Here is a 16513-nt window from a genome sequence, read left to right on the forward strand (position 1 = left end):
TCGTGAAATATGTTGAATAGAAATTTTAGATTACAATATTGTTTAACCAATATTGGATCTTATCTCTCAAATACGCTATGCAATTTTTATTTTTTGTTAATTGTATATGTACTTTTTTTCTTGTTAGGACAAATATAAAGTATAAACTGTTTTGATTAATGGCTACCAATCATGCTATGGTGGCCCAGTTAAAAGTGCCGTCTGAAAGTGTAACTAATTAGACACTTTCGAAAGTTACCGCAGAGTCTGACGTGACAGTGTTTCATTCGGTTGCTTGACCGCAGACGCGATATTAATACACGTAATTGCTGGAGAAAATCCACATTCTATTAATAATCTACGACGATGCGAAAAAATAAATATGAAGAAAACATTGAAGATCTTTCTGAATTACACCCATGGTTCGAATGTATCCAAGACCTTTATAAAAGAATTCAAGGGCTCGGGAATTTCGTGCAAAATTGGAACTGTTTCTGGTAATTTTATCTATAAAATATACAGCCTTGGGAGGAAGCCAAAAAAGTATCTAGCAAGCGGACGTAATAACATTTTATCTAACGGAAATTTCACCCTATTTTCAGACTTTATGCCAGTTCTTGGCAAGAATTCTTAATGTCTCAGAAACTAAAAAAAAGCGTTATTTTAACGACGTTTTTGAGACTCGTCCCCAACAAAGTTTCAAACTAGTACGTGACGGTATTAACAAACGAGCTCTCCAATATAGAAATGTTTTTCATGTCGAATCAACGTCTACAATGTAGATTTGTATAATTATATAGTTAGAAACCGATTTCTGAATGAACCTCTTAAACTATTTTTAGTCAACAGCGACTATTCTGACGCTAATAACGATCAATTGTCACAAAGTTCCGAGAAATTCCGAGGAGAAAAAATTTGAAGAATATTGATGTAAAATACATGTATATCACATTAATATTTTAAGCCACAAATTCAATTTAAAAGCTTAATCTAATCTTATCAATATCTAATTGTCATGCTGCAGAACTTCGATTCATGCTTTCTCGTTGCATTTCTCGTTTTCACGTTATGTGCATTGGCGCGGCCGCGTCGAATTCGTCGTCATCGCTCGAACGAGCCGCGATTGCGAAACGCCGCAGTCCGATGATTGCAGATTTGCGTGGGTGGCCTCTAAGGAGAAACGGCCGTGATTCAGAAACATATGCATGAACGCGGCAAGCACTAAGGGGATAACCGTAATATCGCGAAGCGGCCACATAAACCGTGACCAACCTCAAGCGAGCGCGGGGCGCGGGCTGCGTGCATACATACGTGCACCTGCACCTGCGACAGAGGCGCAGAGTCTTTACGCACGTGTTACTGTACCTTGTTAAGCTCGCGCACGACCTTTGTAGCGCCCGTAATTCTTACGCACATTAATAATACCACCAGCTAAGCAGCTGCACGTATGACTAAACGTATGATGACGTGGGAAATTGTCGATCGACGTCCAACTTTCGCATAAAAAATATCATCGGTGTCGTCAACGTCGGCTGTTACGTCAGTTGGCAGGAATCTCGATATAAAATACAAAAATAATCGTATATTTTCCAACGTTATATGTATAAAGTAAATAGGGGTATTCAAATAAGTTAAAGTTTAATGGTTTGACAGGTTATGTCGGGTTAAAGTCGAGTAAAAAGTTAATTAATTAACTTTGGGCGCGCTACTCTTTAAGGTTATGCAAAATACATAAGTGACTCATTAACCTATCACATTAATCTTTGAGTTAAAAGTTTAAAAATTAACTTTTTACTCGACTTTAACCCGACATAACCTGTCAAACCGTTAAACTTTAACTTATTTGAATACCCCTAATGTATTTTTATATATTTCTTCAAATGTATGCTTATTACATTGTAATATCGTTAACTTTCATGAAGTCTCCGAATTCTCTCTATCAATAACGTGCGACTTATCGTAGCGAATTTATTAACGCGACATAGTTTTGTTATTATACTTATTATACTTATTTATTGCTTACTCGTTATTTTCCCGATCCGTTTATTCGCTTCTTGCGAACATCGTGATCACCATCGTACGATGCTATTTGTGGCCGAATATGTAGGACGTTCATTACGATGATTTACCCAAGGATTGTCGTTATTACCTGCCTTTCAGGTCAACGGTAACGCGATCCGTCAAACACGCCATCCCGTGACCGGAATAGCGGTCCCCTTCGACAATGAGATCGTCTCGCGATCCGATTCTCTTACGAGTATTACATCGACGCGATAATTAACCGACGAGCACGTCGCCGGAGAGTTCGATTAATTGCGAGAGCGATAAAGAGCAAAATAAAAGTAAACAATAGATTGATACGCGGAATGGGAGTGCTCTCTATTCGCAACTCGCGAGTTCTCGCGGGGAAACAATTCTGACGTGCTTCGAACGTGTCTCAATCATGCGCAACGAATCCAATGATAAATCCAAAAACCTCACGAAAGCCGCGCTTTTCTCGGTCGCGAGTGACTCGCGTGCTGCGGACGCCATCCCGATTTTTCTGTTCTTTTCATCTCCTCGAAAATTCTCTCGGCTCCATCAGCCGTCGTCGAAACAGGACGTTCGGCAAAATCGGGTCAAATTCGTTCCGTCTAAAGTCTCGGCATCGATCGATTACGATCTCGACCGTGATTTACGAGCCTGAACGCGCTTTGCCATAGGGGAGAAACTTCGCGTGCGCGCGAGCGCGCATGTCAAATCGATCTTTTGTCACACTTTAACGCGCTGTTGCCCTAACCCGAGCGGAATTTATGACAAGACGTTAAACGATAGATCGTTCCTGCATAGCGGCCTTTGCCAGCGAGTGCAGATTTCTTCGGCCCTGACCGACGCGTTAGTCCATCGTTTCGTCCGGCTGCTTGCGTCTAAGCGCATAACCGACGTGTACCTGATCTCCCTTCATGCGACTCTGCACATCCATCTGATCTTCGATCGCGCGATTCGGCATGTATCTCATCGGTCTTCCGTCGCGCGATGCAACGTTCCCGCCGCGAGGAAAGTTGCTGCGAGTTTATGGTGAGAAACGCGACACGAAACTCGCGGATAACACAAAGTGCTCGATTTTTGAACGATTTAATTTCTGGAAATGAAATTAAAGATTATAACCTTCGCGATTATTTAATTGTTAATACGACAATGACGTGACATGATCTTACACCAATGTGAGATAACACTGTTCTTGTTAATGCAGTAAAATTTATAATAACAATGATTTTCTCATAAAAGCTAAATTTCGAAATCCGCATTTCATTTAAAAAAAAAATGTGTGAAAGCAATAGATTGATGCTATTATAAATCGCGTTTGAAACTCAACTTTTCATACATTGTTTCTACATGATGAGCACATGTGAAGTTCAGATAGTATCGGATTCACTTAATCCGGAGCACGAATGTCCGGCGGCCATCCGGACGAAAGATAATGCAGAAATCGAGGACGGCAAAGGATTAGAAAAATAATTCGCTTTCACGCGATTCAACGGCCGGAAACTTGTTCGGCCGCGGGAGATCAATTCAACAATTAATCGTACATATTGAATATTTTTTATACGCTTTCTAGTAGTTCTGCAAAGTGTTAACAAGTATAGACACTGCTAATGCTAACAGAAAATCTCGCAATTAAAGCGCAAGCGAGATTATAATTAAAGAATGAACACGCGCTCGTAATAGAGTTCCGCGTTTTCTAAACGAAACATGTATAATTGAAATTTATTACGCGATATTATCGCGATATTACGGGGCATTTTTTTGCGGCCAGAGTTCCAAAAAGAGGTGAGCTATTTGTTTTAAGAATTTGTAAGATTAATTCAATTATCTCTAATGGCCGGAGAGAGAGAGAAGGGTCATGTTCTTAAATCTTTGGCCTTGAAAGCTGGTAATGGATCACGTGAAACGTGCGTTGAAGGAGCCTCCAATTATATGCGACAAGTACAAATAGCTAGCGAGCATGACAGTAGCGAGACGATACGTATAAGGAAGGTCTACGCTATTTTAACGGTACATATGAGTTATCTCTGCCGAACAAATTGTCCTCTTTTTTGCTTTCTCACGTAATTAGCCGCGATCTTTTAGTAAAAATGCGAGTTGTTTCTGTGCTGTGAAACTGATATCGCGCCATGACGAATATCGCAATTATTATGATTTTATGAAAACGTCGAAAGTAGCGGCATTTCGTGAAACTCTGAAAATATATAATTACAAGACTTAGATCCAATTAACGGATTGTACAGCAAAATATAACTTACAAATTAATTTTAAAGAATCCGGTAGTCTATTAAAAAATGTTCTCTCTCCATGATAATAAAAAAAATATATTAATGAACTCATAAAGAAACATGGAATTTTAGCGATTTCTAAAAAATTGTTCTATTATCGAAGAAATACGGCCGCGACGGATAATTAAGATTTTATTTGTTTTGGCAGACCGCGCGTCACGCTATCACTTCGCACGCAATACTGTCCCGACCTTAATTACTCTTAATTCAACGACGGTAAATGACAATTAACGGTCGGCACATTTCTCGTTGCGTTTCTGATAATAATTGAACGCCCATATCATATCGATATCACCGCCGCGTCATACGTTAATATCCGCTCAATTTTCCAAGACTCAATTAAATTTCCGACAGATCCCGTTACGCGTTACAGATCTGATTTTGAGAATTCTTATTATTAAGATAGTCGCATTCTATCAACACTATATATTTATATGGATATATTTTGGACTTGTAGACATTTTAATACACTCCTTTATATCAAGTAATTAAAAATGATAAGCTAAACGTCTTGTATGCGATATTCAATTTTAAAAGTAAAAAATCTTTATTTGTTTAATCAAACTCTTTCTCGAAAAAATGGAGCATCACTATCAGCTGACATGATCTTAACTCGAATTGGAACATCGATGCAATCATTGCCAACTGGCAACGGGATACATTTAAAGATTAGAGTACGGTACAGAGTGGCTCACTGCGTTGAAACTTTCTTTCGGCACGAAAGTACAAATATATCACTGTCATCGTGTTAATTAATAATTCATTTTCGCAGTAAAACCGCGACCAATAATAATAATTGTACTTTTATACACGCGCGATATTAATGGGTAAAAAATTTTCTGGAAGTTAGAAATTTGCAACGAATTCTCTCTTATATTCTCTTTGCATCAAATGATCGATGATATCCAGAGAGAAACAAAAATTCAAGCAATTTCTTTTGGAACTTTCCACGAACTTCGTTCGCTACTGTCAAATGCACGCATATATCTTTCTTCTGATTTTTCGCGTAATTTTCTATGCAAAAGGAACCCGGAGAGAAACTATGCGGAGAGGCAAACGTCGCACAGCAATTTTACGGGCGAATCGGGCCAAGTCTATTTTCGAAATTCAATCGTTACTTGCGTCTCCGCACGATTGAAGCAACTCTTGCGAAAGGTGGTCTTTCGCTAAATGAGACGCAAACTGCCATACGGATGCTAATTACTGAAAGGATTGGTCATAAATATCTCAGAAAGACATGTCGTGAAGTCTATGATCCTTTTAGTCTTGAGATAATATCTAAATAATGTCTGTGAGAGCGGTTTATTTTAGGATATCGCATTTATTACACAATATCTTCGTGCTATCAAAAAATGATGAAGGTTTACCTGGATTTAGGGCAGTCATTTTCGCGCAAACAGCTTCGCGAAATCAAAAGCAAAATTACAAATCCTTATACGCTGCTGCGAACGTAATTTTACAGATCTACGACTCACCTGTAACAGAAAATTACACATTGGATAAAAAAAAGTGATATTAAATACACAAATATTCGTTTAATAAGAAAAATAAGCATATGTAACCCTCCAGTTACGTGATGCAAATGTCGCTTTAATTTATGACGAAGGAAATTTGCATTAATCTACGCGATAAGTTTTAATTAACGTTCTAACTTGAGACCTACCACAATCTATCTACCTTCCACTGTCGAGAAACCAGAGATAATTAACAGTTTTCCCACGTGGGAAAATTTTCCCCTATAAACAATTTCCTATCCCTTTTTCCAGCGTTTTTGACATTTATCTTGAATGTCTTTATTCGAATTGATTTTCCATCGTTCGTTCGAACGTTATTTGCGAAGTCGTAGCGGAGCCATCGGAATGTGACGAAAAGAAGAAAAGAGAAGGGGAGCAGAAACGTACGTTTGTGATAATACAGTAGTAAATGGCGATCGACGCTCGATTGCACTCCGATGGGGAAATTTAATTGAATAGCGATACGCGCCGATAGCGAGCCGACCGGAAAAGCGGTCGCATGAAAAATCACGATCAAACGCAGAACGCCGTTCGCAATTTCCTTAGGCAACGTGTCGCCTACAGTCGTAAAAGCTGCTCGCTCCCGGATTAATACGCCGGCGCCGGGACACACCGTATCGATACGCGTTAAATCATGCAGCAAAAAATTTTCCGTAAACATATATTTTATGCAAAGTGTCGTAATGCGCACTTTCTCTCGTCTGTCCTCCAAAAAATTAATTTTTTTCTTAGAAGAAAGTTTAATCAGCAGGAGTATATTGCGCAACAATTTTAATATTTTCCATTCACAGATTTTGGATACAACTGAGCTTCAAATTTAAGATAAGTAAGGTCCATTTAAGAGAAACTAATACAATTTTATTACTCATTTAAAAATTATTGCGAGGTAGAATTCTTACTTTAAGATCCGTTTAATAAACATTACTTCCACGAATCTATCTAAAAGCGTGTTAAAAAATAATGTCCGTCGTGTTTTTTGTTGGATTAACTTTTAACGAGCGACGGTATTATCGGGAAACCGTCGTCGCTCGGGACAGAACGCGCTGTTTTCGCTGACAAAGTCTGCAGGAATCTGCAGCTCCGATAGTCGACGTCGAGAGTGTAGGAACCAGTCTGCGAGTTCCGCTCGCCAGACGTCGTGGTCGAGAAAATCGCGATCAGCGTTGTGTGCCTTCGGTGATGGTAACCGGCTCGAGGCGAGTGGTAACGCTCGAAAAATGCGGAGCGCGCGCGCGCTTCCAAAAGACGCTTTTAGAGCGATGCCTCCTGCCGACCGGGTATCGCGAGGATCGACCCAACCCGTTCGTAAAATTAGAAACCACGACGTGCCCGGCGCGATTCGCGTTCCCCTCATTTATATTATCCTATTTCTGCGGCTGCAATATGCGGAAACCGTACCACGATAAACACTGGATATTTACCGTGCGCAGCAGTCGTCTCAATAATTGTTATCGCAAATTCTGTGGATTTTTAAATAAACCAAATTCAATCTCACTAGAAAAATGCGCAGAATCGAAATAAAATATCAAACGCTAACAATTATGTAACGCGAGAGTATATACATTTGTCGTGATTACACCGTACGTGCATAGTCAGTCAGTAATTAATAGCAATTCATATATAAAATTAGAACTTTCGAGGTAATGACGCGTGCCTTTCCATTGGCTATTTCTGCAGCCACGTTCGAGCACCCTAGACCTCTCGTTTCGCTTTTGTTTACCCTTTAATCGGTGTATTTGTAGCAGTGCAGTGCGGATCGAAGTTACAGAATTGCCTCTTTGCGTGCTAGCGTGTTCAAATTGTCTGCCTTGCGATATCGATGACACCGATAGTTTTAAATACTTAACTAATTCGAATAAAAGATGGAGTGGTTAGACGGAAAGAAATCGCGCAAAAATTTATTTTTAACTAAGGCTAAATCAACAATTGTTAAATCAAACTTTAATTAAATTTAAATGTCCTAATACAGATCCAACTACCTGTTTGTAATGTAGTCTTTTGATCATGTAAAATAATAAGTTATGATCCTCGAATCGTGTTTCTATTGCAAAGTTTGAAATTAGTTTGCCAAACTTACAAGCACAAATATGGTTAGAATGACTTGAATTCCGGCTAAATGTGGGCGAACAATGTAAGGCATTGTAAGGAGATAAACAATAATTTCGGAAAGTTATGCGTCACGGCTGTATGGCGAAACATTTTGTGTTATAACATGCCGTGGAGTTGGTATAGATGCTCTGGGTGCACTATCGCTTCGTTACGATTTTTCGTAGCGGTTGCTCAACAACGATTCTAAACGAATTCTAAAGACTTCGAGATTCAGGTGCAATTACAGAGATTGAAGGAAGAACGGTCAACTGGATGCAAATAAATGGCGAACCGTGATAGGACGAAAGAAAAAGGGAAAGGAGAAGTGCGGATGCAACCGCGTTAATTAATGTTTATAAAAATCGCCTTGCTAAATGGGCACGAGCAGGACAAGATCCTAACCAGCTACGAGATGACCTTTTCTCATTACACCTAGAAAATATTAGTAGATGCGTCGACTCGAGAAATTACAGTCCAGGCAGATGTTATCCTTTTCATGATAATCATTAAAATTACTTACATATATGATTTCAAATCCATTTTTGTTATTTAGCAATTAAAATCAGGTTATTAATTAATGTTGGTCAATTAATAATACTGGTTCTTATTTAGACGTAGAATTAAATTAGAGCTGCTCAAGCGTCGTTTATTATTCTGAGGGAATATTGGGAAATCGGAATCTGGTTTTCCTCGAATTTGTGCTACGTAATACTCTGGGGCGATTCTCTAGAATTATTTTCAGGAGCGTGACTCCCCGTCGTTACGACAACCTCTTGTTGTCAGCTAATTAGCTGCAATCCCGTTGCCACATTATGAGGCCGATTATATGCAGAGTGAGCGGCTGCATCGAGTGCATGCGCTTATTTGGCGTTTTCAGTCTCGCCGCGGCATTTGCATAATATAATTATCGCTCGGCCCCCTTCGCGAGCAATAAATCGATCTATCGGTGCTCATAACTTATCCCCAGATCGTTTCGGGAATGTTCTTTTGTGGCACCGTGTGCTGTGTCTTTTAACCCACGATCGCGCGAGTCACATAGGTTCATCGCGCAAAGTGCATCTATAATCATCTGTCACATCATATCAATACTTAAAGTTCATTTCCGGATGCTATCGTAAATAATAACGAATGACATCGAGATTAAAATGCCAGATACAATAATGAACGCATTTTCCTTCATCGATAACTTTGTCGGCATCACGCAACAAGCATGTGGCCGACCTGTATGGAAAACGATTCCGCCTTTAAATTACTCCAGCGTCCTTCAGACTTCTAATTTATAGATCCTAAGCCGATCGCCTCGTTTGATCATAAAGAAAATAAAATAAAATAAAATAAATTAAAATAATGCGATGCTAAGCGAGAGGAAGGAAGCGATCGAAAAATTAGGGACGTTAGGGTCAATAGGGAATTGGTCATTACCTTTCTAATTACGAACCGGTCAAGACACGTCCGTTAACGGCGCAATTATGCGTTTGTAATCAGGACGGTGGCCTTTAATCTGTCTCGCAACGCTCGTTTTTACACCCAATCGCGCGAAAGAGCCCCTCCGAGAAAAAGGCAACTGTTAATTGGGGCATCGAGCGGAACGGACGATGTTTATGAAAGGATTTATTTAAATCGCTGCAACGGTCGTCTATGAGTTATGGGCTCCCGATACGGTTCTCCGTCCGTCGTTTGGATTTACGACACGACTGCGCAACATTCCCATCACCGATCCGTATAGCATGATGCTTTATGTCGGGAAGAAACGACCCCGTTAGACGCGACAGAAATGAATCTCGTCATTACGCGCGAGATGCAATGCTTTTATTTATTGATTCGATCTGGCAGCCGATTGTGATCGATGATCGTGTCGCGATCCACTATATCGATACAACGAGCCAGCAACATTTCTCATCTTCACGTCATCGTTCTTTTCGAACTTTAACTCGCGCCGGTACTTACTCTCTTGTTCGCTAACTTCCTCGCAGTCAAAAATTCTCACAGCTTTTTATCAGGAAGTATGATTCATCGTGCAATTACATAAGAAACTAAAACTTTTTCACGTTAGCAAAGTAAAACTAACTCGCTGAAGTTGCATTCATTCAATTCTTTTCGCATGACAAAATTTAATCTTCATCTATGCTAAACCAAGGTAGATTTCATTGAGTTAATAAAGATCTTATTTATGAATACGTTACGTAATCTTTCTCGAATGTCTTATACACATATACATGTGTTCTTTCCGTACCGCAAGATTTCAAAGATGTTTCTGTGCGTAAGCGTTTCATTCCGAGACAATCCGATACGCGGTCGAAAGAGAAAGAGACTGATAAACGAGCGTTCATTGGTACCCGGTGTCGATAAGTGGCAGCTGCCCGCGGTTGTTCGTTAAGCACTATAATTACTATCCTCAGGAATCCGCTGGCCGTCGCGCGGGATTACGGAACTCCCTACCACGGGACAGCCCTGTGTTTTCTGTCGGGGAGAAACCGATTCGCAATACGCTGATTAGCGATCATCGTCTCGAATCCGATCGCATTAACCGATAGTAACGACGACTTCTGGAGTGCCATCGATCCCTCGATCGAACATGCGCCATGCCCGGGGCCACCGTGCCTCGATAATCGACGGTTCCTCGATCCGGCTCGACGGTTCGCGAGAGCTGCCGCGATCCGTCTTATGCGCGGTTATTACTCGCGATACGTATACCGCTCAAGGCTCTTATATCAGATCAGGGTTATACCGAACTGTCCCACTTCTACAACGTTATTTTTTTATTCTTTGCCGTACTTTAAATTAATTTTTCTAGCAAAAATTACGGCAGTAATCTAAAAATGATTGTACACGGAAATAAAGATTAACTACATATAGCTAAAATAGTCGTAATATATGGATAACCAACATTTTTTGCAGCGAGAACAAAAGGTTTTGCTATTATTGCTAAACTATAGCTCTCGCTGCAAAAAATATTAGTTATCCATATTTTACGACTAAATTTAGCTAAATTTTTTTCCGTGAAATATATTTAGAAAAATTTGGAGAGAACTGTAAGAAAAAAAACTCTAGCAATTCGTTAAACCGACCTAAATCCATGTTGAATAATCTGTCGAATCTTTTCTGTCGCGGCAAATCTCGCGGTAAAAAATGAATTAAGACTCAGAGTTCTTTGACACAGCAATATATGAGTAATTGAGCGGATATCTCGGTCTCCGACTAAGATTAATTAGCGCTTTTTAAAGGAGGGTCAATATTAATTGCGCAGCTTTTATATGCGGGTCACGGTCACGAATCTGTGAATTTAACGAACATGATGGATCTGCTTTGATGTTTTCGACGTGAAATATACACGTGAGGAATATACAAGACGACTCCTTGGGTTTCGTCTTTGCGACAGGTGGATGGAACTGTCGACAGGAAACGTAACGGCAAATTCGTTTCGGATCGCTCGAAGCGTCGCATCAATTTCGCGCTGGATAGATGGAGAGAAGAGCGGAGAAAATCTAGACAGTCGTTGCGATCCTTAATGACCGCGTTCAATCAAGGAATGTATAATGAATAAATGAAATTATCCGGAATGGCATCAGGTCTCCGACTCTATTGCGAAGGCGGGTTTTCACTGCGGTGCAATCAAACGAGATACTTAACTTTTGAAAGTTTCGGAGTGACGATGAAAGTCGCACTTGCTAGTAATGATGTCAGGTAAATAGCAATTATAACTAATTATAAGCTTTCATAGAGTTTCCTATAATCACGTCTCTCGTGTCGGAAACTGCCTCTTCGCGCCATCGTCGCTTGCACGATGAGATAGGTTAATCGAACAACTTCCGCCGTGGAAAAACCACTTATTTATTAAAATCTAAAAAAAAAAAAAACAGTTCCTCATAAAGTGTATAATAATACCAGTAATTATGCAGAGATAAATATACAGAAATAGATAAGATATCGAAACGTCATTAAAACAGACATGAAATATAACATCCGCGCTTCGGATTAATTTCCGTATCACCACTTATGGCAGTTCTCGTCTTTTATTTTAACCGCACGATACGTAATGCATATATGACGGACGCGATAGCGGACGTGGGCGCGCGCATGAATTTGCATAAGGGCCTTGCGGAGTCGGTTCTCTCGAAGAGGTTGTCGTTGCTGGCACACGTGGGCACATTGATATCTGGTACGCGAGGGAGATTTCGCCATGGATCACGTAACCTTTGGTTTCCATACACGCGTTGCCACGTGTTATAACGCGCGTCTCCACGCGTTTCATCAATCAAATACATACTTTTTTGACGCAACGGCGTGTTATAATGCATTAAAATTAAAAATGTTTAATTCCGTTGAATTCGGCTAATTTCAGTCAAATTTCGGCACGTTATTACATGACAGCTTGACAAATTAATCAATAGGTTACATGTCATTAAATAATAATATTAATAACGCGCACTATAATGCGTGGCAACGCGTGCATGGAAACTAAGGGTATCGACGATGTTTCGTCGCGGCAGTAGTGCTTCGCGAGTCACGATTCTTCAATGAAATTTCACAGAACTCCAACAACACAGCTTCGATCGGATAACGCGAGATTCGTTGGCGTTTAACCTTTAATAGAAAATATAATCGACGAGATAATCAGACACGACGTGAAACGACGGCTGCGATTTAAATAATTTTCTCTCTGGAGAGAATAGGACTTTTACGAGAATATTTGAAGATCGCGAATATAAATATGACTTTTACGACAAAAATAAAACTCTAAATATAAGCTACTTCTTCATATCATTATATATTTATTACCAAAATATTTTACTTTCAAACATTAATATTTTTTACTGTCGAATTGTGTTACAATCTGTTCTGTTATACTAAAGTAATTTTTTCAACTATAAAAGCCCTGTCGTCGCGGACAGAAATAAACTCGTGAACGGTCGACGCCTTTAGACGGCGGATGTGCCAAATACTTTTACCGACGCATAACGGAAGCCGTTATTTTTGCCGCTTGGTCTTCCTTTCACGCGGATCAATGAGATGATTTATTCACATTAGTAGCGCAAATTATGCATACAGCACGATGAGTAAGTGAGAAAATTAGAATATCTAATATACTGTGCTTTTATGTTCTAGTGTTAGGATTGCCGTAAAATAAGACACAGAGGAAAATAACTTTTTTATACATTGCAACGATTAGTGCTACACATGAGCTGCATGTGCAATGGAATAAACATGTGCTGCACGTTCGAATGATTCAGCCTTTTACGCGAAGGCTTAATATAAGCGCCGCGCAAAGATCCACGTGGCGCGAAACCTCTTGTTTCCACGCAGAGGTACATGTCCCAGATGTCCCAGCGAGTCCAAATCTGGTGCAGGCTGGGGAATTAATGTCAGTTTCACGACGTCCGGTGTTAACGCAATTGCAATTGTCGACTCGGTCGTTACGTGCCGCAAATTCTTTTCTAAATACTTGCTCGCGAGCGTTAGTGAGAAGAACAAGACATTAAACTCTTGATTAACTCCGCTTACTACTACTTGGAAAAATTATACAAGGAAATAACTCAGTTGTTACTATATAAGTAAAATATTTCCGACAGAGCAAATCATGATTAATTTAACATCAATTTAGATAGATAAGACATTTTTTTAGATAAGACATTCCAGATTTTTAAGATTTAGATTTTCTAAATTAGATACAAAAAATTCGTAAGTAAAAAACAAACATAAAATAATCAGGTTACGCATTAAAATCTACTTGTAATCTTTAGAGAATTAAAAGGATTAAATCAAATTATCCCTGTAAGCCGATCGTCACCATCATTAGAAATCTAGGTGCATCTAAGGTTGACCCATCCGATTTTTAATCGCTTTAATCAGCCTTAATCGTCGCATCAGCCTCAATCCAAAGCAATCGGCAATTGCAGCTTGTTAGGCTACTAATTCCAGAACAGACCGCTGCGGCGACTGCACGCACACGTCACCCGCATTACAGCAAGGATAACCGCAGCGCCGACAACCGCCGATACGCTGCGCTCGAAGTATAAAGAGGAAAATCAATGACCGCGAGGGAGGTTGCGCTTGTGTTGCGTCACCGACAAGTAGAGAATCAAATCGAATAAACTACCCGAGCGTTCAATGCGATTAAGGAAACGATCGTCGATATGCGGCTTCCGATAGATCGAACAAAGTCGTATTATGTCACGAGTCAGTTACGGGCGATTTGTTTTCATAAACGATTGCGCGGCGAAATTGCCGATGCTAAATTTAGCGCGGTCGTTATGGCGATTTAGAAGCCTTGAGGTGATAAGAGGTAATCGATATCACGTCCTCGTCATTGCGTTCATCACAGAATTATCCGTTAATAATTGATACCAAAATTCTACGGGCAACCTTCATCCATGTAAATATCGTAGCAAGAAAATGTTTTAATTAATTCACAAAAAAGGTGCGGTAAAATACACAAAAAAAGGCAGAAGCGTGTAGCCGGATTCAAGCATACGATATAATTAAATCTCGCTTAAAAGATCAGAAATGATAAATGTAATATCACAGTGTAAGTTTGTCTGATATAATCCCTCATCACCTACTCAACAAGCTAACTGGGACGAATCCATTTCGCAGTGCTCGACCTTGACACAGGAAAAACAGCCGGGCGATATCGAACCAAGTGTTTGACGAGCGCTGAACGAGAAAGCTAAAAGCATCGATTGCGAAAAGCTTTTAATCCCTCTTTACAACGAAACAGCGTGAAAATGTGAGAGAGAATCCGGTGACAAGAACGTCACCTAGTTCATCAAACGGATAGATGGATTTGTCTGTCAGCGTAAAAATGTTGGCGAGCGGTTTTGCCAACCTCCTTCGAGGTGAATCGCATCTACTGTTCACAAATTTGTTAAAAAACGATTTTATTTTCTGCGCCACGTTATTCAACCTATTAGATATTTGTAGGTCAACGACCTAACGATCGCTAACGCAAATCTACGGGAGGTTGGTAAAATCGACCGTCAGCTTCCAAAGAAAGAAATATTTGAGAAGAAATTTTGGCTCGACACACACAAGCGATCCGACGTCTCGCCAAAATTCGAGCAGCTCGCGAAGGTCTACGGCCTGGCGACCCGTTTCGTGTGGACACCGTTCGACCTTCATCTCCTCCCGTCTCTTCTCACACAGGTATGCGAAATCTCTTTCTCTCTCTTTCTCTCCGTCTGATCTTTCTCGGTGCGGCAAAGAAGAAGCGGTGGAGGAGCGGAACGGCTGAAGGAAGCTGAAGAAGCGCCCGTGAAGGAAGAGAGAAAGAAAGATAAAGAAAGAGAGAGAAGAGAAACACAAGAAGTCTCGAGAACAACAACCGACTGGCGTCTCGAACGTAAGAGGCAGCGGCAGCAGCGACGTGCAGACAGGAAATGTTACCTCGAACGACGGTCGTGACTGGCCAATCGGAAGCGTCTAGTCGTTTACAACACCACATATTGCCGAAGCAACGCGGGGATAATATCGATAACGATACGAGGACGCGAGGAGGAAAGCGTCTGTGAGGACGACGTTGAGTTTTTTTTCCCCCGAACACGCGGACTCTCTCCTTTGGCTTTGGCTCGAGACGCTCGGCTCGGCTCGGCTCGGCCTGGGCTCGCCCCGAAAGGTGGAGCGCAGTGAACTCCTGGGCTGGCTGGCGTCGCGACGCTGCGCGGCGCCGACGGTACGTGGTCGATAGACGCGACGCGACGCGCCGGATGGTTTTCCCCCGTTTCCACGGTCGCACCGTTCGCAGTTCGCAGGCTAGACCAGAAGATGGTGTTGTCGGGGAACACCGTGGCCTCCCTCACGAAGACCTTGAGACGCTACATCGAATGCGACGTCGACGTCGACGTCGACGATGACGTCGGCGCGGCGGAGTGAACCGACGCAGAAAAGGCATCGATTTCTCCTCGGATTCGCGCGATTACCGACTGCCGAGCGCGTTCCGTTTCGCGGAATCGAACGCACGTATATATAAGTTCTATGGAACTTCGAATTTTGGCCCGAATTAATTAATGAGGTATCAAATCTGCAACGTGATGAAATATTCACTGCAGAACATCGGATCAATAAGATCAGAAAACTGAGAATAAAGGATAATTTTACTTAATTGACTATACAACAAGCTCTAACGGAAGACTATTATCTTCAGTTTAAAGAAGGCTCGTTAGGGCGATGCATTCGAAGATGTGCACAAGCTGTAATGGTCCGTTAAGATCTCGGATGAAGATCCGAAGAGCAGTTAAACTCGACCCGACCTTCCGGATGGCTCATATTGTAATCTCCAAGTGAACGCGGCAGTCTCGAAGCTATATCCCGTGGGACTGCCAAGATCAGACGAGGCTCCGATTAATCAAGGATTCGACTTAGCGCGCGCTTCGCAGACGGATGTTCTTTCGCACGGATGGCGAACGAACGAAGCCATCGATTTATGTGCATTTCTCTCAGATTCCCATCCCACGGCCGCGGGCGATAGATAACGCAATTCAAACGAAGCGTTACACGCTCGATCTTAAAGTTTCTCTCTCTCTCTCTTTTGGCCTAATCTCACCGACAACTTCCGACGAAATCCAATCAACAAAAAGTTTTTCAATCCGCAGAACCGCTCGAGCGAGGCCGTGCGGATTACAG

General features: G+C 41.1%; 1 protein-coding gene across 4 annotated transcripts in view; it reads right to left on the bottom strand.

Annotated features, from left to right (window-relative positions):
* LOC112453394 (MAP7 domain-containing protein 1-like) overlaps positions 1 to 16513 on the bottom strand; it is a 145030-nt gene that overhangs the window by 109012 nt on the left and 19505 nt on the right. For 2 of the 4 annotated variants that reach the window (XM_025014173.1, XM_025014172.1), the window contains exon 1: positions 5660 to 5693. The exons of the other annotated variants lie outside the window; for them this stretch is intronic. In XM_025014173.1, coding sequence (XP_024869941.1) covers positions 5660 to 5678 — 19 coding nt within the window. In that variant the 5' untranslated portion in view covers positions 5679 to 5693. Of the gene's footprint in view, positions 1 to 5659; positions 5694 to 16513 lie in introns of those variants that run through there. 4 annotated transcript variants of the gene reach the window in all.

Source organism: Temnothorax curvispinosus, unplaced genomic scaffold, assembly GCF_003070985.1.
Source record: "Temnothorax curvispinosus isolate PA1 unplaced genomic scaffold, ASM307098v1 QBEX01004290.1, whole genome shotgun sequence".
Taxonomy (NCBI): domain Eukaryota; kingdom Metazoa; phylum Arthropoda; class Insecta; order Hymenoptera; family Formicidae; genus Temnothorax; species Temnothorax curvispinosus.